Source organism: Pipistrellus hanaki (genome assembly GCF_964339955.1).
Source record: "Pipistrellus hanaki genome assembly, chromosome: 14".
NCBI lineage: Eukaryota > Metazoa > Chordata > Mammalia > Chiroptera > Vespertilionidae > Pipistrellus > Pipistrellus hanaki.
This window is the reverse complement of record NC_140516.1, coordinates 39,033,053-39,057,560: the sequence shown is the minus strand read 5'-3', so window position 1 is coordinate 39,057,560 and position 24,508 is coordinate 39,033,053. Positions and strand designations below refer to the sequence as shown.

General features: G+C 43.3%; 1 protein-coding gene across 1 annotated transcript in view; it reads left to right on the top strand.

Moving 5' to 3' along the window:
• The window catches only part of ARMH3 (armadillo like helical domain containing 3), a 142,322-nt gene extending 118,053 nt beyond the window's left edge, over positions 1 to 24,269 (top strand). The window contains exons 25-26 of the mRNA XM_084903773.1: positions 18,496 to 18,612; positions 22,712 to 24,269. Coding sequence (XP_084759899.1) covers positions 18,496 to 18,612; positions 22,712 to 22,804 — 210 coding nt within the window. The 3' untranslated portion in view covers positions 22,805 to 24,269. The remainder of the gene's footprint in view (positions 1 to 18,495; positions 18,613 to 22,711) is intronic.
• Positions 24,270 to 24,508: the final 239 nt, after the last annotated feature.

The following is a 24,508-nucleotide window of genomic DNA, read 5'->3' as shown; positions in this document are numbered from 1 at the left end:
CCCTATTTTCCTCCCCTTCCCCAGTGTCTAGTAACCATGTTTTACTTTCTGTATTTGTGTATTTGATTTTTCTAGGTGGCTCATATAAGTGGAATCATGCAATATTTCTCCTTTTGTATCTGGTTTATTTCACTTAGCATAATGTCTTCAAGGTTCAACCATGTTGAAGCATGTACCAGAATTTAATTCCTCTTCAAAACTGAATAATATTGCTGTGTGTGTGTGTGTGTGTGTGTGTGTGTGTGTGTAGAGTGAGAGCACATTTTGTTTATTCATTTACCTATCAGTGGACATTTAGATTGTTTGCACCTTTTGGCTATTTAAAGAATGTTGCTATGAACATTGATGTGCAAATAGCTATTTGAATTCCTGCTTGCAGTTCATATAATATATATCAAGAATTTAAATTGCTGAATCAAATGGTAATTCTGCTTAAGTTTTTGAGAAACCACCATACTATTTTCCATAGTGGTTGTACCATTTTATATCCCAATTTTTCTACATTCTCGTCAACACTTGTTTTCTGTTGTTTGCATATATATATATATGTGTGTGTGTGTGTGTGTGTGTGTGTGTGTGTGTGTATGTATATGTATATGTATATATGTATATGTATATATATATATATCCATCCTAATGGTTGTGAAATGCTATCTCATTGTGGTTTTGATTTGCATTTCTCTAATCATTATTAAAATTGAGCATATTTTCATGTGCTTATTGGTCATTTGCATATCTTCTTTGGAGAATGTCTATTCAAGCCTTTTGCCCGTTTTTTTAATTGGGTTGTTTGGGTTTTTTTGTTATTGAGTTCTAGGAGTTCTTTCTATATTCTGGATATTAATTCATCTTCAGATATTTGATTTGCAAATATTTTCTCCCATTCTGTGAGTTGCCTTTTTTATTTTTTTGACAGTGTCCCTTGATGCACAAAACTTTAATTTTTATGCAGTCCTACTTCTCTATTCTTTTGTTGCCTGCCCTTTCTTAACTTTTTAAATTGATTTCAGAGAGGAAGGGGAGAGAGAAAGATAGAGAATCATTGTTTGGCTGCCTCCTGCACACTTTTTACTGAGAATCAAGCCAGCAACTTCAGCATGTGAAATCAAACCGTGAACTCCTGGTTCATAGGTTGATGCTCAACCACTGAGCCAGACTGGCTGACCTGTTGCCTACCCTTCTGATGTCATATCTAAGAAATCATTGCCAAATGCGATGTCATGAAACTTTTCTCCTATGTTTTCATCTAAGAGTTATATAGTTTTAGCTCTTACATTTAAGTCTTTGATCCATTTTAAGTTAATATTTGTATGTGGTAATATAAGTAATTTGTATGTGATAATAATATAAGGGTATTTGGCCATTTTGTATTTCACATATCTTTATGAATCACGATTATGGAGAAGATGCAGCTTGTTTTTCCAAGAACTGTGAAACTACTCCCCAGTTTGTTTCCTACTGGGTTTGCTTATCTCTAGTACATCTTGTAAAAATTGCCCTCAGGCTCCTTGCCCATCCTCAGCTGAGATTTAGTTCCTTTCTCTTCCCAGTATGGCTTGTTGGTAAGGACCTGTCCTTAGCTGGACAATCATTTGATACGCTTCTCCTCCCACTAGTGGCCTGATTTTCATTCTCCTAGTATGAGGATAGCTGAGTCACCAACCTGTGTTTCATAAATGTGACCCTTTTGTCTGTACTAAATAAATGTAGATGGAAAGTATTTAAGAGAAACTCTTTGACTCCAGTCTAAGTCTTGGGTTTGGTTGCTTTGAGGACATCTTGTTTTGATGATGCAATGCTCCCTTTATAGAACTGTTGAAATAAAAGCTCTTCAAGGGGTTCTTCTCTCCATCTGGCCTGCCCCAAACTCTTATATACTCCTCCCTCTCCTTTATTCTTGCTTTTCAAATTAGGAAAAATAGTTTATTAATATTGGCTAGATCATATTAGAAATGAGTCCACACTCAAGAGGTCTGTCGTGAACTCTTCACAGGTTCTTAACCTAAGGTCCAAAAATAGGCTTTAGATAATTATTGTACACTCTGAAATTGTGTTTAAAATTATTTATATGTCCTTTTTTACTCCCTCCTTGAAGAGGGCTCATCTTTCTTAAAATTCCCAAACAGTCTTTGACACTCGGGCTGCCTTGAATACTATCTCATACTTTCCTTGCCCCAAAGCCCTTAGATTTTTTAAAATGCCCATCGAAGGTCTTGAGCTCCTTTTAGGCTATTCACTATTTGTTTTGATTTACAAATGGTATAACATATTGATTTATAGGCAATCAATATAATTTCCTTATAGGCAAGAGAAGGCTTCATAGCAGAACTTTACATAAGACTCTCTAGAGCCCTGAATACCTAGAGTACATAGTGGCAATTTAAGATTCAAGTCAAAGCCTTCTCTGAGTATCTGATCCTTAAGCTTTCAGTCACATTCATGACCAATTTTATTCCTTTGAAATATCCCACTGGAAAGCAAGTAAGTGATTGGCCTACTCTTGCTTTCTTCAGCCTTCATTCGGAATCACTATTTTAGCTTTTAATGTCTGCTGTGCTTTAGATTGAGCTAGGCATTTGAGGGATACTAAAGTATGGAAAAGGGCCTTTGTTCTCAAAGGATGGAATAAGTAAGTGCAAGAGATGGCTTAAGGCAACTTATTGTCATAGCCGAGCAGTCCTAGTAGTAAGATCTATGAGTTCAGGTTAGAGAAATATCTCTGCAAGTTGTGGTGGTCAGGAAAGGCTATATAGAAGAGAGAAGACTTGAGTTGGGACTTGAAAGAAGAGGGAATAGGAATTGGATAAATAAAGAAGCATAGATTATATATTTTATTAATTTTTCACAGAGAGGAAGGGAGAGGGATAGAGAGCTAGAAACATCGATGAGATACATCGACCAGCTGCCTCCTGCATCCCCCCTCTCCCCCATCGGGGATGTGCCTGCAACCAATGTACGTGCCCTTGACCGGAATCGAACCTGGGACCTTTCAGTCTGCAGACCGACACTCTATCCACTGAGCCAAACCGGTTTCAGCAAGAGGCATAGATTATAAAATGTACTCCAAATCAGGGACCTAAAAAGGACAGAAAGAATGAAAAGTCTGAGAGTTTCTGTAAGTCTTATCCCTGGGTCACAGGGTATCCAGAGGCTGGGTGATTTAGAAATATAATTCAGTCATTTAAATTATCACAGTTTCTATAATCCCTACTGCACGGACTCTCATCCCTGTCCTAATTGCACTGCCTATCATTTAATTTACAGGCGTTCAGCAAGGGCCTGGTATGAGCCAGCGTCAATGCTAGGCATGTGATAAGACCTAATGGACAAGCCTATCTCTTTTTTTACTTTAATTTTTATTAAAAATCACATAAAATTTACTATCTTAACTATTTTTAAGTGTACAGTATAGTAGTATTAATATAAGCACGTTGTTGTGCAATTTCTGTACAGAACTTTTTTTTAATATTTATTTTATTGATTTTTTACAGAGAGGAAGGAAGAGGGATAGAGAGTTAGAAACATCGATAAGAGAGCAACATCGATAGCTGCCTCCTGCATACCCCCGCAACCAAGGTACATGACCTTGACTGGAATTGAACCCGGAACCTTTCAGTCCTCAGGCTGAAGCTCTATCCACTGAGCCAAACCAGTTTCAGCTGCCCAGAACTTTTAAAATATATATGTATGTTTATTGATTTCAGAGAGGAAGGGAATGAGAGAGAAACATCAATGATGAGAGAAAATCATTGATCAGCTGCCTCCTACACGCCCCCCACCTAGGATTGAGCCAGCAACCTGGGCATGTGCCCTTGATTGGAATCGAATCTGAAACCCCTCAGTCTACAGACCAGTGCTCTGTTCACTGAGCCAAACCAGCTCTGGCTGTCTAGAACCTTTACATCTCACGAAACTGCAACTGTTCATTGAACAACAACTCCCCCACTCCCCATCTCTCACTTTGGCAACCACCGCTCTACTTTTTGTTTTGAAGAATGGTCAAATCTGTCTTGAAGCTGGTGTTTCTTTCAGCCAAGTGGCCTGCTAAAAATTTCTCTGCATACATACCTTGGAATTTTCTGGTATGATCAGATGGTCTGCAGGTACCCCATATGTCAAGAACCATAGAATACTGTACCCAAATTCATAAATTTTCTACATTAGGAATTTTATGGAGTTTCACCTCCCATTATTTAAGTTTCCACTTTCACTAGAGCTTTGGATATTAGATTCAGAGGAGTCCTGTATAATGTACATTATAGAAGGTATCTTCAAAAGTATTATGACAAAACAGAGTATAATTAATTCATTTTGGGTAGTAGGTTAAAGTAAATTAGGAAAATAGACAAGAAATGCTTCCCAGCTGAATGAGTGAAGGTTGCATTGGAAGCTAAGTATTGTTTCCATCTATTAGTGGTCTTTCTAACCCTTCTTTACTTTCTAATCCTAAGTATAACTGCTGTGTTTACAAACCCGAATGAAACTCAGCTTTATTTTCCCAGAGAGGAATGAGATAAGAATAAGAGAAAAGTCAAAACCGGTTTTGGATAGAGCATCAGCCTGCGGACTGAAAGGTCCCAGGTTCGATTCCGGTCAAGGGTACTTACATTGGTTGCGGGCACATCCCCAGTGGGGGGGTGTGCAGGAGGCAGCTGGTTGATGTTTCTCTCTCATCGATGTTTCTAGCTCTCTATCCTTCTCCCTTCCTTTCTGTAAAAAATCAATAAAATATATTATAAAAAAAAAATAAGAGAAAAGCCCTAATTTGTGAGGCAAACGTTAGGGGCCCTGGGTGGCACCCATTATTTGGGAACATCTCGGAGAAAGCCCAGAAAGATCTTGGAGAAATATCCTAAGAGCTTCAAGGCTTATGAGGAAAACGGAGCCTAATGCTTCAGCTTCAGAGTTGTTGGCCCTTGGTGTGCTAGTAAATGTTTAACAACTGGAATATGAGGGGGTGAGTGTTGGGAAGGGAGCTGTTCTGTAGCATTGTGTGTGAATGCTTCCACCATGAAGCTAAGTGGCCCTAACTTGAATGTTGAAAATTAAACACTCAGCTCTCATAGGCCAAGCGTGCATTGGCCAGCCCCCTGGTGGTTGAGGGAGACTGGGAGAAGGGGGCTGTAAAGCTGTGAGTTGAGGCTTTCTGAGCAGGAGGTGAGTATGCTTCACTTTCCCCAGGGGAGCAGCAATCTATGTAAAGTTCTCGCCCAGGCAATTGAGGCCTCTGAGCAGCCCAGGCTGAGAGCCCCTATGATGATTTCTCAGCCTGGAGCAGGGCCTTAACCGCCGTTCAAGACAGCCTTGGCAGAGACATTTGCTGGAGAGCTGAGATTTCAGACTCCCACAGTAGCCGTAATTCAGTTTCCTGTACTTTTGTCAGGAAACCCACAGGTTTAGAACCGCTAGCAGGGTCGCCTAAGACCATCGGAAAACACAGATGTTTACATTGCGATTTATAACAGTAGCAAAATTATAGTTATGGAGTAGTAACGAAAATAATTTTATGGTTGGTGGTCACCACAACATGAGGAACTGTATTAAAGGGTCGTGGCATCAGAAAGGTTGAGAACTCTGATCTAGAGGAAGAGGCTAGCCAGGGATAGGAAAGTGGCTGGAGAAACAGGAAGAGTGGAGATAAGAGGGCTCATTCCTGAAGGCTGGGAAAGGTCCTGGTTTGGGAAGGACCCATTCAGTTGAGGGGAGAAAGCACTGAACACAGGAGCCTGGTGAGTTTGCTGCCAGTTTAGGCAGAAATGCCTAAATAGAGGCTCCTGGCACAGTGTGATAACTTTATAATACAAGTGAAAGAAGAGTCTCTTTATTCCATCTAAGCATATCAGGAATGAGAAATAAAACTTTTCTGCACACTAAAGGAGATGGTGATTTTTTAGTTTTATTTATTTATTTTAATAGATAATATACTTATGTGAGTCAGAATGTAAAACTTTGCACACTGAATTTTAATAGGTTTTAAAGTAGTAGTTCCATTTTGCTTTTTTAAAAAGGCAAAATGAAAACTCTCAAAATTAATGCCCCAGAGCCAAGCTAGATGAATGCTGAGATCACTGGTGAAAAGCACAGCTTATTCTTCTCTGCCACTGTCAGCATTTTCTCCAACTAAGTATGAATTTTGAAATGTCCATCACATAAACTTCTGGTCTTGCTCAGCCAGGCTTCATTGCCAGGGAAGCACCATTGGCAATGCATAGGAAGAATAGAGTTGGAGTTGTAGGAATTCCAATAGTTGTCAGCTTTTCAAGAGGTTACAGGAAACAACAGTCCTTACTTTCTTAACCTAAGAAGGATCTTATACCCCAGTTATTAGATGAGAATATATGGGTAAGACTTCCTTCTTCCATTTGATTTTAGCCACCTCCTTCCTTCCAAATAGATCTTTGGGAACCTTTGTTTTGTTTCCATCAAGACCTCTTCCCAAGCAGGTAACTTAAAACTGTGTAAGATGTCCTCAGAAAAGCATGGTTTGCCACTGTGGTAATATCAGAGGCCAGAAGTGTTCCTATGCAAACTTATCTTCAGTATACTATTGTAGTAAGTGTTAATTGAAAGTATTTTTGCTAAGTACCATAATAGCACTTTGACCTTTCTCAGTGATCCTCCCCAAGAAAAAATGCAGTTTTAAATATGAACCAGTCAGCTAGAAGGGTAACTAGAGAGCCCACAGATGGGTTTCTGTGAAGAACTGTCTGTTAGGGAGGAACAGATAAGTGAGGTTAGGCAGAGAGGCAGAGACCCCATGTTGAATTTCCAGTGAATTAGGCGCGGAGACTGTGTTTTCTGTCTCCCTTCCTGAGAAGTGATATGTTTCCAAGTAAAGAAACCTCACATGGGGAGAACAAAGAAATCTGCATCTTGGTTTGAGCTGGGCAGAGTGGTCCCACTGCAATAAACCATAGAGAAGGAGAAGGCCTGATGTGGTATTAGTGCGTCATGTTCCCCACCCCCATTACCTTGGCTGGGTTTTAGTGTGATTGCATGCCTTGCTTGTGCAGAGTAAAGACCCGGGCATGTTGGATCGGTAATTAGTGCAAAGAAAAGCTTCACAAGGAGTGTCAAGGGCTTCAACCAAAAAATGTCAGAGAGGTGGGGCAACTGCCCAGGGAAATTAAAGAAAGTCACTGTCACCACTCCTTTAACCAACTGATGGCCTCTCTCTAATCACCCACTGTGAGGTTCATTATCTGGTCCATCTTGCTGAAGGGCACGTCAGATCAGTAAATCTCAGGGCAGTAGAGAGCCCTTAGTAGCAGGCTTGAAAGACATGGATAGACAGGGAGAACTGGCCAACTTACATTGGTTCTGAAATTGTGTTTGGTCCTCAACTATATGATTTGAAAATAGAAAGGGGAAAAAAAAACTTCTGTATTCTATATGCAGGGTGCCAGTATAGAGGAAATAATTATCTTTTAAAAGGTATTATCTTTTCTAGCTTAAGAGATTTGTGTCCATTTTTAGGTCCTTGTTTCCAAACACATATGTTGGATAACTGTGCCCTGGAGATGCAGGTTGTTTTGGACAGAAAGTCACTGTAAGCACCCAGAGAGGGATGCTCACTCACTGAAGTCTATGATTTTATTTTCAGGTTGCTATCTCTTCTAATTCCTGTGCTATTGGCTTCTTTTCTTTTTTCAACTACTTTGAAAAGGTGTTCTGAAAAAGAACCAATTCTTGCCTTCCAAGAATATCTCAGATCCTGCTTTGATATGAGAATCCTCTGTTTCTGGATGTCCTTGGTCAGTGCAGTAAGAGAAGGAATAATGGGTGCTCTAGCTTCAAGTTCCCAGATTTTATTATTTCTTTTCTATGCAAAAGAACAGAAGTATCTGCTGTGTGCCAAGCCAGGGGCTATAAAAATACAAAACTCATGCTTGCCCATCCTTGAGGACTTCTTGGTATAAGAATCAGGATCACTACTTTCTTGCTTGGACCTCTTTGCCTGTGTGCTTCCCTGTAGACCTCCCTCAGTGATATATTTAGCATGCTTACAGCAGCCCCACCTGACTCTTTACAAGCATAAGGAGGACAAATAAACCTCCCTGTTCTCCTTGTACCCTGGTGAAGCACTGCCTCATTATAAATCCATAAAAGGTTGGCTGATGATCCCTATTTGGAGTGAGTTTCCACATGGAGAGCCATATCTTTTATCCCTGCCTCGGTTTCATTAAAAAGACAAAAGTAGAATCTTCATTAGTTGTCCATGGCATAAATCCCTAGGGTTGGCAAATGATTTTGTCAGAAAGTCCAGTTTAAGTGCACTCACTTAAAAAAAAAAGCAACAACTCCTGTGGCTAGTACCCAGCTGAATGTTATTTCAAACATTGTTGATTGCTACCCAGAGTCCATTTCATTTGTCAGGGAAGAATGCCATGGTGAAGTGGAGGGGAGGAGTACAATGAGGGGAATCGACATTGTTGAAACTCTAAGAACTCTTAGCTTAGAGTGACTGATATATCAGTCTGAATCTTCTTGCCCCAGCCAAAAATGAAATAGTAAGACCAAAAAAGAGGCATAAACTTTCCCAGCTGGTGTGGGTCAGTGGTTGAGCATTGACCTATGAACCAGGGGGTGTGGTTTGATTCCAGTTGGGCAAGTGCTGGGTTTCGGCTCCATTCCCATTAGGGAATGTGTAGGAGGCAACCAAACCATGATTCCCTCTCATCATTATGTTCCTATTTCTCTCTCCCTTTCTCTCAAAAAAAAGAGAGACAAATTTACTGCCATAGCATTTTTTTTTTTTTTTTGCTAGTCATGACTTACTTTTTATTTAACTTTATTAAGGTATAATTAACATATAATAAAATATATTTATTTATGTAACCACCACCAGCACAAAAAAAAAAAAAAAAAAAAAAAGAGGCTGTTAAGATTTTGTTTGGAATTACATTAACTTTATAGATCAACCTTGGGGAGAATAGACACTAATAATATTGTTTCATATCATTATGAAATTTCACTCATTATTCCTGATAAATTCCTTGTTTTGAAGTCTCCTTTGTCATATATTAATGTAGTAAATCTACTTTCTTTCAATTAGTGTTTTATAACATATCTTTTTATCTCTTTTTTACTTTCAACATATCTGTCTTTATATTTTACATGGATTTCTTTTAGACAGCCCATAGTTGAGTTGTGATTTTATATCTAGTTTAACAATCTCTGCCTTTTAATTAGAGGTTACATTTAATTTATCAATATGGCTGAGTTAAAATATGCCATCTTTTTTTTTTTCTATTTCTCCCATCTGTTCTTTATTCTTTTGTGTTTTTCTGTTTTCTCTTGGATTAATTGAGTATACTTTTTAGTACTCCATTTTATGTTCACTATTGGCTTTTTAGCTATATCTCTTCATTTTATTTTTTTAGTGTTTGCTCTAGGGCTTATAATATGCATCTTTAAACTTATTGCAATATACCTCCAAAATAATGTTCATGTAACATATATGACTTCAAGTAACATATAATAATCTTGCAATAGTTTATTTCCATTTATCCCCCTTCTATCCTTTGTACTAGTGTTGTTATACAATTTTCTTAAGGTTTGTTATCAATTTCACAGTACATTACTATTATTTTTTGCTTAAAATAGTTTATTATCTTCTTTCTCAGTTTTAAATTTGGAAAAGTTCCTGACAGTGGCTGTACAGCCTTGATGTGAGAGAGCTTTGCCATGTGCCTGAAAAATTGCTTAGTCTCAATTGCTGTTGGACTGAATTCCCAGCAGAATGAGAATTAGGGGACAGCTAAGGCAAAGGATGTGACCTGACAGAAAGCTTGTGTTCATTACCACCTTCTCAGTTTGATCTGACATCTTCAGTATAACCTATCAGGGGAGATTATTTAAGGCTGCCATCGACCCACTCCCAGTCCAGACAATATGTATAGCCTTCTCTGCGAAGCTGCCAAATGAGGATGGAAACCACAAGATAAACAATAGAGAAATTTACTGAGACTTTTTATAAAATAGGAAATAAACATGGAACATACAAGTAGCAAGAAGATTGTAGTGGGAGGTAATGAAAAAGAGGCTATGGAATCAGAAACCTGGGTTCAAAAAACCATCATTTACTAGTTATATGATCTTGATCTGTCTGAGCTTTGGTTTCTTTATCTGTAAAATAGTCATCATTATTATTCATAATATTTTCTAATAATATTATGAAGTTTAGAGATAATATATGCCTTAACTGATATGGCTCAGTTGGTTGAGCTTTGTCCCATGCACCAAAAGGCTGCCTGTTGTATTCCTGGTCAGGGCACATGACTATGGTGGCCTCAATCCCTAGTATGGGGCGTGCATGAGGCATCTGATCGAAGTTTCTCTCACATCCATGTTTCTCTCTCCCCCCTCCCTTCCTCTCTAAAACCAATAAAAACATTTTGAAAAGAGATAATATATAAAATAAAAATATAAGTGATAGCATCTAGCAAATACAGAGGTGCCAAATGAATGCAGGCTGTGGGAACAAAGAAGAAAAATGGAAAGAGAAAGTATTTGATGTATTCAAATAAGTTGAATCAGGTGGTTAAAGGGTGGCCAGGAGGGCATGGAAGTAACACTAATAATTGAGGATAATGACATGGAAGGCAACCATACTTCTTTTTGGCAAAATGTTACCATAGGGATAAAATCATAGAAACAATAGTTCTGCAAGGAACCTTTGAAAGCACCTACCTAATTCATGGCCCTCATTTCACGTATGAAGAAACAGATGTCCAGAAAGATTGTAAACTACCCAAAGGAAAAAGCTGGAATTATAAAACATCCAGGGTTCTCAATCCTCATCCAGGGTTCTTCCTGTACTAGGGCACGTTCCTGAGTTTACGGGCCAAACTTGAACTCTTAGAGAACAAACTTTCAAGGAAATCAAATTCACTTCTAGGAAATGGCAGGCGTGCTCTATGGAGAGCTGGGAAGGTAACCTGGTGAAGGCTGGCTTGATGTTTGAGCTTCAGTGATTTCCAGGTCCTCAGAGCTCCAGGGATTCTCAGTTTCCACCAGTAGCAGGTGAAGACCCTGCTCAGCCTTGTCCTGGTTGGTGTAAACCACCAACAAAACTTCATAGACCACTCCAAATTCATTATCAGCAAAATCTGGTTTGGCTTGCTATTTTAATTACTTAATACCCATTTAGAGGCTTGAAATTCAGAGGTCTTTAATCTATTGGGCTTCGTTAGCCACAGCTGTCAGATGATCTCCAGGCTTGGGTAGATGGGTGTTAAAATGATTCAATGAATCCCTTCTACAATACATGAATGCTCCTACCTCAGGGCCAACTTTCCATGCTCTTCTACTTTAATCTAGCCAAATCCCCAATCATAGAAAAAATAATCCCTAGATGATTTGAAACAGACATAGTAGTTTAAAGGAAGAAAGAAGATGCAGGCTTTTAAAGGATTTTTCATGATAATCCCACTGCCATGTGATCTATTTCAGATATTTATTCACTAGTTAGAGTGGATGATTTTTTTGGCCTCATTTCTTCCACAAGGCAGGAAAGTACAGCTTGAGAGATCAAGCTCTGAAACCACAAACGAGCATCACTAGGCATAAGTCTAAACGTTGCCTTTGCTTCTCTCTCCCATCAATTAGAGGAAGCTGAGTGGTTACTCTTATTCTGCAGGCTGATGATGAAAAAAATAATTAAAGATTCTGTTCCATAGAAAGTTGTTGGGAAGTGATGTTCGTCCCTTACAAGTATCCCAGATTTGGGACAAACCTATCCATGTGCCCACAGAACCAGTCTGAATAATCAGTTTGCTCTCCATACCATGACTCTAAACTATTTGTTGCTCTAGCATAATGTCCTATCTCTAGAAGAAATAGTGCTAAACACAGAGTAATCCTCAGTAATGGTCAGTGGCAAAGGAGACTGCCAGAGAGGAGAAGATCCAAGTAGTTACAGGCAATATTTATGGTAAAAGCAAAATGAGATCTCCTTGTCATCCATGGAGGAACAACGAAAGTCAAGCACACCTTTTCTCAGCCAGGAAGACTGAAACCTTTTTCTCCCTACTGCCCGGTAGCCGTCTTCAGACTCAAAGGAAGATAACTCTTCCTGTAAAAATGAGAATGACCTACTCAGGGCGCTGCCTAACTCCCTTCTCTGGATTTGTTATAGGGCTGAAATGCTCAGTTATCTTCACAAGAAACTAGAGACATTGGAGCTCTGATCTTTCTTTTCTCTGAAGGGAGCTCATATAGCCTCCCACATTACCTTGCTAAAAGCAGACCTTCCCAGATCTGGTTATGGATCTCCCAATGAGCAACAACCCTCTTTTCTCCCAGAATCAATAAAGGTCTGTCCCTAACCTTGTAATTTCACCAGTCTAAGAACAGCTCTCAGTAGCATTCTTACAACTAAGTTATTGGACAGCTAGGAATGGAAATTATGATGACAGAGAAGGAAAAAGCCAGTTCTTCTTCCTCCATAATCCATATTTATTCTTCCAAATTTAGGACTAGTTAAAAATAAACAAGAAGCACTGAAGCCCTGGTAGTGTGGCTCAGTTGGTTGAGCATCAGCCCATGCACTGCAAGGTCTCCAGTTTGATTTCCTGTCAGGGCATATACCCAGGTTGCAGGTTCAATCCTTGGTTGGGGTTTATATGGAAGGCAACCAGTTGATTTTCTCCCTCCCCCTCCAACTGCCCCTCCACCCTTCCTCTCTCTTTCTTTCTCTCTCTCAAATCAGTGAAAGGCATATCCTTGGGTGACGATTAAATTAAAAAAGAAGCACTACAACAATGTTCTCCAAGTAAATACCATGGTGGATCACCACTGGGTCTAGTTGTGCCTAGACTCTGAAAAAGAGTTTCAACCAATAGCTAGTAATTTTTAAGATAACATTGTTAAAGGGTATAGTTCTAGATTCAGCCTTGCTGAACTCATATCTTAACTCCACCACTTACTAGCAGGGTGGAGCTGGGTGAGATTCAGTTTACTCATCTGTAAAATGGGGATGATAATGTTTATCATATAGGGCCGATAGCGAGGATTAAATAAGTGCCAAACATACTGCTTGATACACAAAAAGTGCCTAATAACCTTAGCTGCTATTATTATCTCTCTCATTTTAATAACTCCATGGATAACTGCTTTCTAGGACCTGAAATTCCAACTCCTGCCATCAATGAGTAAATGCTCCCCTCCCTGACTTTCTTTCTGGAAGAGACCTGTCTTTTACAGGCTTACCAACGAGGGATATACTGTGGAGGAAAGAACACACTGCTTTAAGGTTTAAACAGCAGCAGCTGTAGACAGGCAGAGTGGCAGGTCCTCTCCTGGAGAAACAAACATGCTACTGCTATTGATTTCCTCACTGAAATTGTGTCACAGCTTGATTCTCGGCACTCTGAAGGAAGGGACCCACTGTTACATTATAGATTTTTCATAGCACCTAACAGAGTCCTAAGAAACAGTAAACATTCAACATAGTTGTAGACTAATTTAGTAACACTCAGGCCCAACCAGAAAGGAAAGGAATCTCTCAGCAAGGTCACACAATAAGATTAGAGTTAGGACATTACAGTATGCCCAGCACTGTTCTCAGCACTCTGATAGTTTCTAAAGCCCTCACAGCCATGTCCCGCCTTTAAGGAGCTAACTAGCAAAATGGAAAATCAAGATAAACCACAGTGAAGGTCATACCCACAGATGTAAGCACATAATAGAGTTCAGCCAGTAACACTGAGTGTGGATTGGAGTCAGCTGCAAGACTAACCAGTGAATAGGCAGCCAGGCTGAAATCACGTCACACCTTTACGACAGGAAAAGGACGGAATCCAAGGTCTCTTCTGTTTTGTCTCCACCTCATCCACTTTGCATTACTGCGTCAGCTAATTCTGAAGGAAGATCCTCCATCAGCTGGCAGGGCCCCTGAGACGTCAGCTGTAGGGACAGCCATTACCTCTGACAGGTCTGTGACTCTGGCACCCGCAGTTTAGGCTCTGCCTCAAGGGCAGATTGTTCAGGCTCAGCTCTGATGCTGAAAATAAGTCCTACAAAAGGATGAGCAGCCCTAGCGGGATTGGTTCAGGGGATAAAGCATCGGCCTGCAGATGGAGGGGTCTCAGGTTTGATTCCGGCCAAGGGCACATGCCTGGGTTGTGGGCTTGATCTCCCCACCCCAGTAGTTGGCGTCCAGGAGGCAGCCAATTGATGATTCTCTCTCATCATTGATGTTTTTATCTATCTCCTTTCCTCTCTGAAATCATTGGGGGAGAAAAGGATGAACAAAAGGTTAAAAGGATGGGAAATAATGTTACTTTACTCCCAAAATACACAATCCATAGTTTTAATTTCTTAAAAACCAGGTTTGATCCATTATGAAATGTCCTTGTGAGGTGTGTTCAAAGTGAGAAGAAGGTAATGACACAAGCTTGCTGTCAGGTCACATCCTTTTCCTTAGCTGTCCCCTAATTCTCATTCTGCTGGGAATTCAGTCCAACAGTGATTTGAGATTAAGCAATTTTTCAGGCACAGGACAAAGCCTCTCTGACATCAAGGTTGGATAGCCATTGCCAGGAACTTACCAACTTGACTGTTCTCCTTTGCTGCTGTCTTCAGGGTAGAAGTTATTTCCCATTTTGAAGGCTCTGTTTTTAAAAATGGGGCACAGGCCCTTGAATAGACTGTGAGGAATGTCTATTGTGTGTCCTAGGGGGAAGGTGTGAGTTTGTCTGAAATTTAGTCAGCAATTTTGAACTAACTTAGTGCTCTGGGACCTCTTTCCTTCCTGTTCCTGATGACACCAAGAGCCTCAGAATCAGTTAGATGCAAGGCTGGCCTCTGTGGGTATTTCTGATAAGCTTTTCTTCAGTATAACTTGTATCCCTTTGCACTGCCAAGATTGGGAAGGTTGGGTATTCTCTGACTTCTGACTGATACATTGCCAGTTAACCCAGGACAGTTCCTCTCCTGGAGAAACAAAGTGTGGTCATTATAAGAAGCCTGCTTTCATGTTGAACAGAGAAAGTAGATTTTCTCCTCATCAGAATCTGCCATATCCTGAATGAAGATGTGCAAGGCCCTAGCTCCCAGCTTATGGTTAACTCTGCCTGGGGATAAGCAGAACTGCCAAATGCTCATTGTCACCAGAAAGAAGCTTTCATCATAAAATTAATAACCATTTATTTATTGATTATTCATTATGTGCCAGACATTGGACAATCATCTCTTTTCATTCTCACATCAGCCTTGTGAGGTAGTGTTATCTCCATTTCGCGGATAAGAAAACAGGCCCCAAGACATTAAGTTATGTGTTTACATAGCTAATTAGTGGTCAATGGGACCAAAATTCAGGCCTCACTGACCTTAAGGCCTATGTCATGCCCTTCCCCTCAAGAGACCTCACAGGAGGGGTTTGGGTTCACTCCATTCCCCAGTTTGTTCTTCCCCAAACTGAGGCCATTTGTGTCTTCCACTTAAATCCAGAAGCTGTTCCTTTGTGATGAAGAATGATTTATGCACATAGGGTCGTTGAGATAGTTTGCAATGGGCTGTGAAGACAGTTACTCTGGAGTCCCAAAAGCTCGCCAGCTAGTTGTTTAGTCATTGGGATGATAATGTTTCCAACTGTATGCCACTTTTAAGAACTCAAAATTTTATTCCCATCTCATTTTAGGAAGACAAATTCAAGTTCCATTTTATAGAGAGAAGAGCTAAGGCTCCAAGAGGTTAAGAGATTACCTGAGATCCTATAGTAAGAGTGGGACTACCAGTTCCATTCTATCAGGCCTCTTGCCAGGACTCATGTTTCTGTCTGGTGATGGTCTCGGGGGTGGGGAGGGGTATGGACTCCTTAGAGAGCATGTGGCTTACAGGTGATTTACTGACTTTGGAGCTACTTTGAGCTGAGGTGGTGAGCATGGCTCTAGGAAACCTGCAAGCCCAATAGCTGATGATAGAAGATAGGCTTGTACTTCGAAGATGGATTAGGGAGGGATCTCTGCCAGGATGAGGCCAGGAAGCCAGAGACCAAGGCTGAAAATTATGGTAAAACCTAAGTTTGTTAGGCACAAGGGCTCTGGAGGTTGCCCTCTGACTAAGTGCTGCCCTTGCCACGTCTCAGGCCATTGTTGAGTGTGAGGTCCAGATGGGATGTTCCTAAAGTCTGGAGTTACAGAGGGCCAAGTCCCAAACTAGGAAAGTACCCAGTGCTCCTAAGTCCCGAATGGGCTAGAGCCCTGACTTGAGCTTAGAATGTCTTCTTTTAGGAACTTAAGAGAAATGATGAGGGCAGGAGATGGCAAAGGCTGGGTGAACTGAAGGACAACTTTTCCTTGGGTAAAAGAGGGCAAAGAGAAGTAAGGTCTGGCCAGAGGAGAGCTGGGATCATGCACTAAGTCCAGCAAGACTTAGTGGTTTTCTTCCAAGGGGCTGGCAGTGCAGGTGCCTTCTTTGCTTTCACCTCCCTGCAAGAAACTGATGAAGCTGTTCTGGCAAAAGCCAGCTTTCCTGGGAAAGGGGAAATCCCTGTTCTGAGTGAGATCTTAGAGCTTCCATTCTGCCCTGGCAGAAAGAGAAAGTCCAGGTGATCAAGGCAGCCTTGTCTGAGGTGTGAGGCTCTTGGGATGGAGCATCTCTTGACATCCTCACCTTCTCAGACATCGGCTTTAGCAAGGCATTTGTCTTTTGGCAACTGACACCTTCAGGACAGGCTGAGGCATGCTGCCGAGGCTGCCATTGTTCAGGGTTTGGGCAGCATGTATTCTTCTATTCTGCCTGATTTCTGGGGGTTGGTTCCATCTTTTTTTGTTGTTGTTGTTCCATCTTGGAAGCAAGACCTTGGCTATAGATATTCCAGCCATGAACACAGCCCAGGTGTATTAAAGGAACAGGTTACTTTGTGGGTTGTTGCCATTGCTGGGTACTGGTCCTCCTCCTGTCAGAGCTTTCAAATGGAATTTGAAGCAAGAGAGCCAGCCCATACTAGGGTCTTGGGAAACATCGGCAAAATCACCTGAGGAGTTCTGGAGTAGTGATCCTACCTAGAACCTGGGCCAGACTTTTGTCGTAGCTATCCCTTCCCCCCAAACTCGGGGACACAGCCTTCCCCGTGTTCTCCACCCATCTTCTCCCCTCAGGAATTCTTGGCAGGCAGAAGTGTTTGCTACCAAATGTGAATACCTTGGCACAAGACTGAATTGCTGAGAACAGCTCAGAGGCACTTTTGCGCCCTTCAGGAGTTTATCCTTGATCCCTCTGACCAGTCCTGACTCTAGCTTATCCCCTTCTCCCTTATCTGCTGTTAGAGCTAAGCCTCCCTCATTACTCATTCTCCTAAGCTTCCTACTGAGCTGGGAGCTCTCCATGACATCATAGACTTCCCTCCCAGGTCTGATCAAGTTGCAATATAGCTACCACCCAGAGTGCCAGAGTGAACAGTCACTTCCTCTCCTGGTCTCTCCTTTCTGCTCAGCTCATTTCTTCTAATTTGATGTAGTGCCTCTCTTCCTAATTGTCCTTGCCTTTAATCCATGATCTTATAAACTGAAGTCACATCAGGACCAGCTATGATAGTCCCTTCCTTTTTTTTTTTTTTTTTTTAATATATTTTATTGATTTTTCACAGAGAGGATGAGAAAGGGATAGAGAATCAGTAACATCGATGAGAGAGTCATCGGTCAGCTGCCTCCTGCACACACACACACACACACACACACACACACACACCCCACTGGGGATGTGCCCACAACCACGGTGCATGCCCCTGACCGGAATCCAACCCGGGACCCTTGAGTCCACAGGCCAAAGCTCTATCCACTGAGCCAAACCGGTTTCGGCGATAGTCCCTTCCTTTTGGAACAATAGAGATCCAAGGTTTCTGGAGTCAGTTGAGTCTGAATCCCTACCTTAGGAAGTCAGAGAGAGGAATGGTGGGGGAGAGACCCACTCATCAGAACAAAAGATGAGGTTATCTCTAGCTTAGTCTAGAAAGTGTTCTCTACACCCCAAAGTTGGGATACCCAAAAGTTCGATCCAGGCAATAGACAGGAAGACTGAGTTGGCATTGAGAGACGAAAACAAGTGGCAGATGGTGCTGAGGAACATCCCAGAACTGAAGAAATATGGTTCCCAAAAGGGAAAAAGGAAGGATACATTCGCAAAGTCTACGGAGCTGCTGTGGCAACCTGGCCAGAGAAAGCTGCAGGACGTGGCTGAGAACACACTTCTGCTATGGGACATTGGTGAGCTTAGAAGCTCACTATTCTGTCACCTCTTTCATGCTCTTTTACCACAACCATAGTAAACAGCCTTCGTGGCCAGGCTGGACTAGTCAGGAAAAGTGGGGAACGGAAGAGATTAGATCGTGATCCCGAAATCCTGAGGAATTGCTCCCCATGTTTAGGGATTTTTTGGGGTGTGTGTGTTAAGTAGTGAGCAGTGCAGTAGGGCAGCAGGAGGGGCATGCATGGGGCCATATAACATAGAGTTTGCCTGTACTAAGCCCTGCCTGGCTCTTGACCTCCCCAGGTGCTGGAGGTAGTGCGAGCCAACTATGACACACTCACACTGAAGCTGCAGGACGGCCTGGACCAGTATGAGCGCTATTCGGAGCAGCACAAGGAAGCTGCCTTCTTCAAAGAGCTGGTAAGTCTGCCCCACTCCATCTCTATCTGTGTCCTCTGGGGACCCTTTCCCAACCACTGGGTTCTGCTCTGCAGCTGAGCATCTAGAGAACAACCACAGTATTCCAAAGGCTGATGAAATACGACTTAAGGGATGTGCAAACTTCTCTCCCAAAGCAGCGCAGGACCAGGCAGTGAGAGAAGATACTCCCCAGGGTGCTGGTGCCGGGTTGGGAAGGGTGAGAAGCCCGAGGCAGCATTGCCCACCTCTCTTCTGCAGCCATAGAGACAGCCCTTGCACAGCTCCAGCTGGGCCTGGGGTTTGACATGTGTTCCCAGTGGCATCTCTGGCTCATTACTCCTTATCCTGTCTAGAGAGCAATTAATGAGAATAATTGATTCTCCTCCTCCTTATGCAGTCACTTCCTAAATTCCTAACTGATCTGAGTGTCTCCCCCGCCCCCACCCCAAACCTAGTTCTCCAGTCTTCACTCTCTGTCCCCACTCCCACTTTCCAGTCACTCAGCTTCCTACAGCCTCCATCCATGGCCACCTGGAACAGTGAGCATTTGCTCTGCCTCCTACTCCACCTCCCAGTCAGCATCTCTTCACAGAACTGGCCTCTCCCTGTTGGTGGTCCCTCTCCTGCACAGAGCTCAGAGCTGCTCTCAGGAAAAGCTCAGCCTCCCTGGAGTCCTGCCACTCCGCCAGCCTGGTTGCACATGAACTCCTGGATGGAGGCTGAGACCAGGACACACAGGCCTCGGTACCTCCTTCCCATGTCCTCAGACCGCCCACTGCCTGGCAGAAATTGCATCAGCCCAGCTTTTACTACTCTCTGCTGATTCTGAGGTGAAGATACTGGATTTTAGCTCATCTATCTTGAACTAAACACCGCCCAACTTGACATTTCCAGGATTTTGGACTTCCCCGGGGTGAGGAAGACATATACTCTGGGTTGAGTTAGCTGGTAAAAGGGAAACCTCTAGGAAATAGAGTATTTGTATGGGGTAGTTGTCAAGTCTTTAAGGTGATGTGGGGGAATTAGTGGGGTCCAAGACATAAGAAAGACACTAAGTTATTAGGGGATGAAGATGGTTGTGGAGGAGAGCATTAAGGAGCTCTATCTTAAGGCTCTTTGACACTAGCTGCTACCTTCTCAACTCTCCTTATACCTGTGCCTCTGGCATAGGGGAGCAGAGACAGTCTGGTAGGGTTTGGAGCTAATGAGCTTTAGCTGCTTGCTGTTTGCCATACCGCCTTTTCCTCTGCTCCCAGCCTGGCGACTGCATTATCTTTCCCATAGCAAAGCAGAAATTTAAGGAAAACTCCCTGGACTTTGGGGCCCAGCAGAGTTACACACTCTTTTTCTCCTTCCTCCCTCCTCCCCCTTTCTCTCATACAACAGTCACATCTATTTCCTATGAATGGATCTCCTTCTAGAATCTGCTAGATTCCTCTTAGAATGCGCTCAGAATAGGGAGTCCTCTGACCCTTTTTCCATAGATCTTTCCCCCTCTGACAGAGGCACCACTTCCTGCAAGGTTCTGGGTCTGTGGGTAGAAAACATGTGAGGTGAGCAGGAGAGACACAGCAAGGGTACACTCCAGACTTTCCTTTAAGGTAGGAGCGCATATTTGTTGTATGGAAAGAGTGCTGGACTAGGAATTAAGAAACCTGGGTTCAGAGAATCCAAGATGGCTGCTCGGGTAGGCACCTAGCCGCAGCCGCACGCAACAATTTCAATAAAATACAACTAAAATATAAAATGGACATTACCCAGAACTACAGGAAAGTCAACTGACTGGAAATTCTACAACGAGAAGCAAGGAGAAAACCAGAAGGAAGCGCGGAGGAGCTGTAAAAGCCCAAGGTACGGAGACACGCGGCGCGCGCGGAGAGTACGGAGCCGGAGAGGAGGGAGGCCGAGTGCCTGGCTGGCGTTCCCTAGCGGGAAGGAGATAAACACTCGGACTGTGCTGGGCCCCCAACTGCTCTGAACCCCCGTTCTAGGCCAGACCCCGGGGACTCAGGCTCAGCCATAGGGAGCTGGGCTGTAAGGCGGCAAAAGGAGGTCCCAGAGGCGCACACACAGCGCGCAGAGAAGGGCCGGCCGGCTGTGCCGTAGGGCTGCCCTGGCGGGAAGGAGACAGGCTCCAGACTGCTCTGAACGCCACCTCCAACTCCACTTCCAACTGAACTGAACCCCAGTTTCGGACCCATTGCGGGAGAGCTTACACTGTTTGGTAGCAGGCGAAAATCGAGGGCACCTTTCTCTCAGAGGCGCTTGCAACAAGTACTGAAGGACCCTGAGTCTCAGGAGTCGCATAGGGCGGGGCTGACGGAAGCCAAGGCTGTAGGCTCCACCCTGAAACTCCGCCCCAACAGAAAAGCTGCCTGCGAAAATGCCTAAACCAAATAGATCACAAACGAAAGAAATGGAGGACAAAAAGCGACTGGATATAGAGTTCAAAACCACACTTATAGGGTTTTTCAAGAGACTCCTAGAAAAGGCCGATAAAATAAATGAGACCTATGAGGATATGAAAAGGGATCAACAAGAAATGCTAAGGGATCAACAAGAAATAAAGAATACATTGTCTGAAATAAAAAATATTCTACAGAGTCCTAAAAACAGAATAGAAGATCGCAAGAATCAAGTCAAAGATTTGGAACATAAAGAGCCAGAAGACACTCCTCTGCAGAAGCTAGAAGGCAAGAGAATCCAGAAAATTGAAGATAATGTAAGAAACCTCTGGGACAACTTCAAACGATCCAACATCAGAATCATGGGGGTCCCAGAAGATGAGAGAGAGCAAGATATCGAAAACATACTGAAAGAAATAGTGACAGAAAACTTCCCCCACCTGGGGAAAGAATTGGACTTACAAGTCCAGGAAGCACACAGAACTCCAAATAAGAGGAATCCAAAGAGGACCACACCAATACAAATCATAATTAAGATTCCAAGAGCAAAGGACAAAGAGAGAATATTAAAAGCAGCAAGAGCTAAGCAGGTGGTTACCTATAAAGGAGCACCTATACGATTGTCAGCTGATTTCTCAACAGAAACCATGCAGGCCAGATGGGAATGGCAAGAAATATTCAAGGTGATGAATAGCAAGAACCTACAGCCAAAAATACTCTACCCAGCAAAGCTATCACTCAGAATCGAAGGTCAGATAAAGAGCTTCACTAATAAAAAAAAGCTAAAGGAGTTCATCACCACCAAACCAGAATTATATGAATTGCTGAAGGGGGTTCTTTCAGAAGAGAAAGTAAATAAAGATAAAAATTATGAACAACAAATATGTAACTATCAACAAGTGAATCTAAAAACCAAGGAAATTAAAAAAAAAAATCTGATGAACAATATTAACTGTTGAATATAATAGAATCAGAGGTATGGAAGGGGAGTGAACTGATGATTCTTGGGGAAAAGGGGAGAGGGGAATGTGGGAAGAGACTGAACATAAACTGTGCACCTATGGATGAGGACAATGGGGAGTGGGGAAAGGGCAGAGGGTGGGGTGGGAAGTGGGGGGAAAGGAACACTTGTAATAATATGAACAATAAAAATTTATTAAAAAAAAAAAAAAAAAAAAAAAAGAAACCTGGGTTCTGCCCCAGGGCTAGGACTCACTAGCCATATGGCCTGATCCTGGTCATTATCCTCCTTGGATTATACCTCTGTCATCTATGCCAGACAAGGCCTGCATCTGTAAACGTTCTTCCCCAAAAGGAGATAAATACAAAGGGAGAGTGAGAAGACTAGAAATGCATTCAAAAGGAGACAGTTCCAGAGTGTGAGTCCACTAGCATCAGTTTCTCCTCCATCACCCTTGTGCAAGGCGGAGGCAAGGACAAAGGCCTGCCCTATCCTTCCTTGTCTGTGCTTGCTTCTACCACGTTAGGTGTTCAGATCCTCTTCTCCTCCCTGTCATCGAGCTGTTTGCTCATTTGCCTGCAGGGATGATAGCTACGAAGGGTTTATTTCCTGAGAGAAACTTCTAGCACTGAACCTTGGCCTTGTGTCTCAAACACTGCCCTCTACTATCTCTAACAACTCTCTCCTCTTTTCTCTGCCTGTGTCCTCCTTCCTACCTCCCCCATTTTCCCAGGTTCGATCCATTAGCACCAACGTCCGGAGAAACCTGGCCTTCCACACACTCAGCCAGGAAGTCCTGCTCAAGGAGTTCTCCACGATCTCCTGAGACCACGCCAACCTGAGCAGCCACTGACTGCCCTTACCCATGAGGCTTCTGGGCTGGAGGGGGAGTCAGAGGAGAGGGGGCTGTCCCCAAGGTTGGAGAACAACATGGACACCCAGTTCTCTGGGTGAAGGCCATGCTTCAGGGGAGCTTGGACAGCAGGGGCCAGAAGGGGCAAGCCAGGGATAATCTTATTTGGGGCGGGGTGGGTGGGCACAGAGAGAAGGCTCCCTGGACATCCCTTCACATTTCCAATTGCGATTACAAGTTGAGGCTACTGACTAATTTTCAGGCGCTGTTGGGGCAAGCCTTAGGGTGATGCCAGTACCGTGAGGATCAAGGGCTTTCCAAGGCTTCTGAAAACAGACAGCTCTCAGATGTAGTGGAACCAATTCTGCTTCCTTTGGCCTGGGGCTCAGCTGGACTTGAAATCTGTCCCCCCCGTCCCGCTGTCACTCTGTCCAGTCACTAGGACTCTTAGCTCAGGCTTAGGGTAAGGTTTTCTAGATAAATGCAAAGCTGACTTCTCTGGGAGACGGGAGTATTCACGTTCTGGATTTGAGTCTTGGTACCAGGAGTGCCTGTTACCTTCCCCCTGTCTCCCACCCACTGACTCATCAGCACTTTAGGGTCACAACTTTAGCTTTTCATTTTCAAATCCGGTTTAAACTGTCCTTAGGATGTTTGTGTGAAATAAACACTGACAGGTTTTCTGGAGCCCTCAGGTGCCTACTCCGCTGGTTCCTTTTCCAGCGGCCTCCCCACCTCCCCAGCCACCTCCTCGGGAGCCTTCCTGCCTCTGCCTAGCTCCCTCCACGTGTCCCACCCCCTCAGCCGGCTGTTGTTTACATCCAGCCTGCCTGAGAATTTCCTCTGGGAGGGATCTGTTCCTAATGTGGTTTGGTGCCTAGGACAGAGAGAATCTGCTGGGGGCACCGGACCCTCCGTCCGAAAGAGGCCAGTGAGCATCATGGAGAGGCCATTCTGTCTGCCCGCATTGTGGGTGGAGCCACAGGCAAGACTCTTGACATTTGAGAATTTGCCCTGTGATTCCTCCTCTGAACAGCCTCCATAGGACTACCTACCCAACAGCTGCCTCCTGAGTAGCTGCTGCTCTGAGACCCTCCCTTTCTTAAACATTTCCTAAAGCCTCAGGATGGCAGGGAGCAAGCAGCACAGCAAGAGTCTAGGAGTAAGTACAGGGACTTCCCCGGCTACCGTTCCACTTACACTTCAATACTTGCCCTCCCACCCCCGCCTTGGCACCAGGGTTCTCCTCCAGCATTGAGCAGATATGCACTAGCACCAGAGAATCCACCACCATGCTGCCGTGGACAAAGGTAGATTAAGAGATCAGCAGCGGGGTCACCTCTGCTCACTACATGCTAGCTCAACCCGGGGCATTTAGTGGAACTGGAGCTGGAAGCTGGTGGCAAGCTGAAATGATTAAACATTGATTTGTATGGGACAGTCGTGTTAGTGTCTTTCTTCTTCCTTGATCCCTTACCCAGAACTCATTTCTCAAATACAAAGTTAAGGTAATCTTCCAGGTACTGGTCCCATTTGGCTATGGGGTCCGTGCCTATCCTTATAGACTCTCCTCTGGAGTCTCCTGGCCACAGAAGAAGCAAATTCAGTTCAGAGAAGTCCTTGGGGTGGAAAGAGGGAGAAGCAAGTCCCCTTATCTCCAAACTCAGTGTTGAGGAG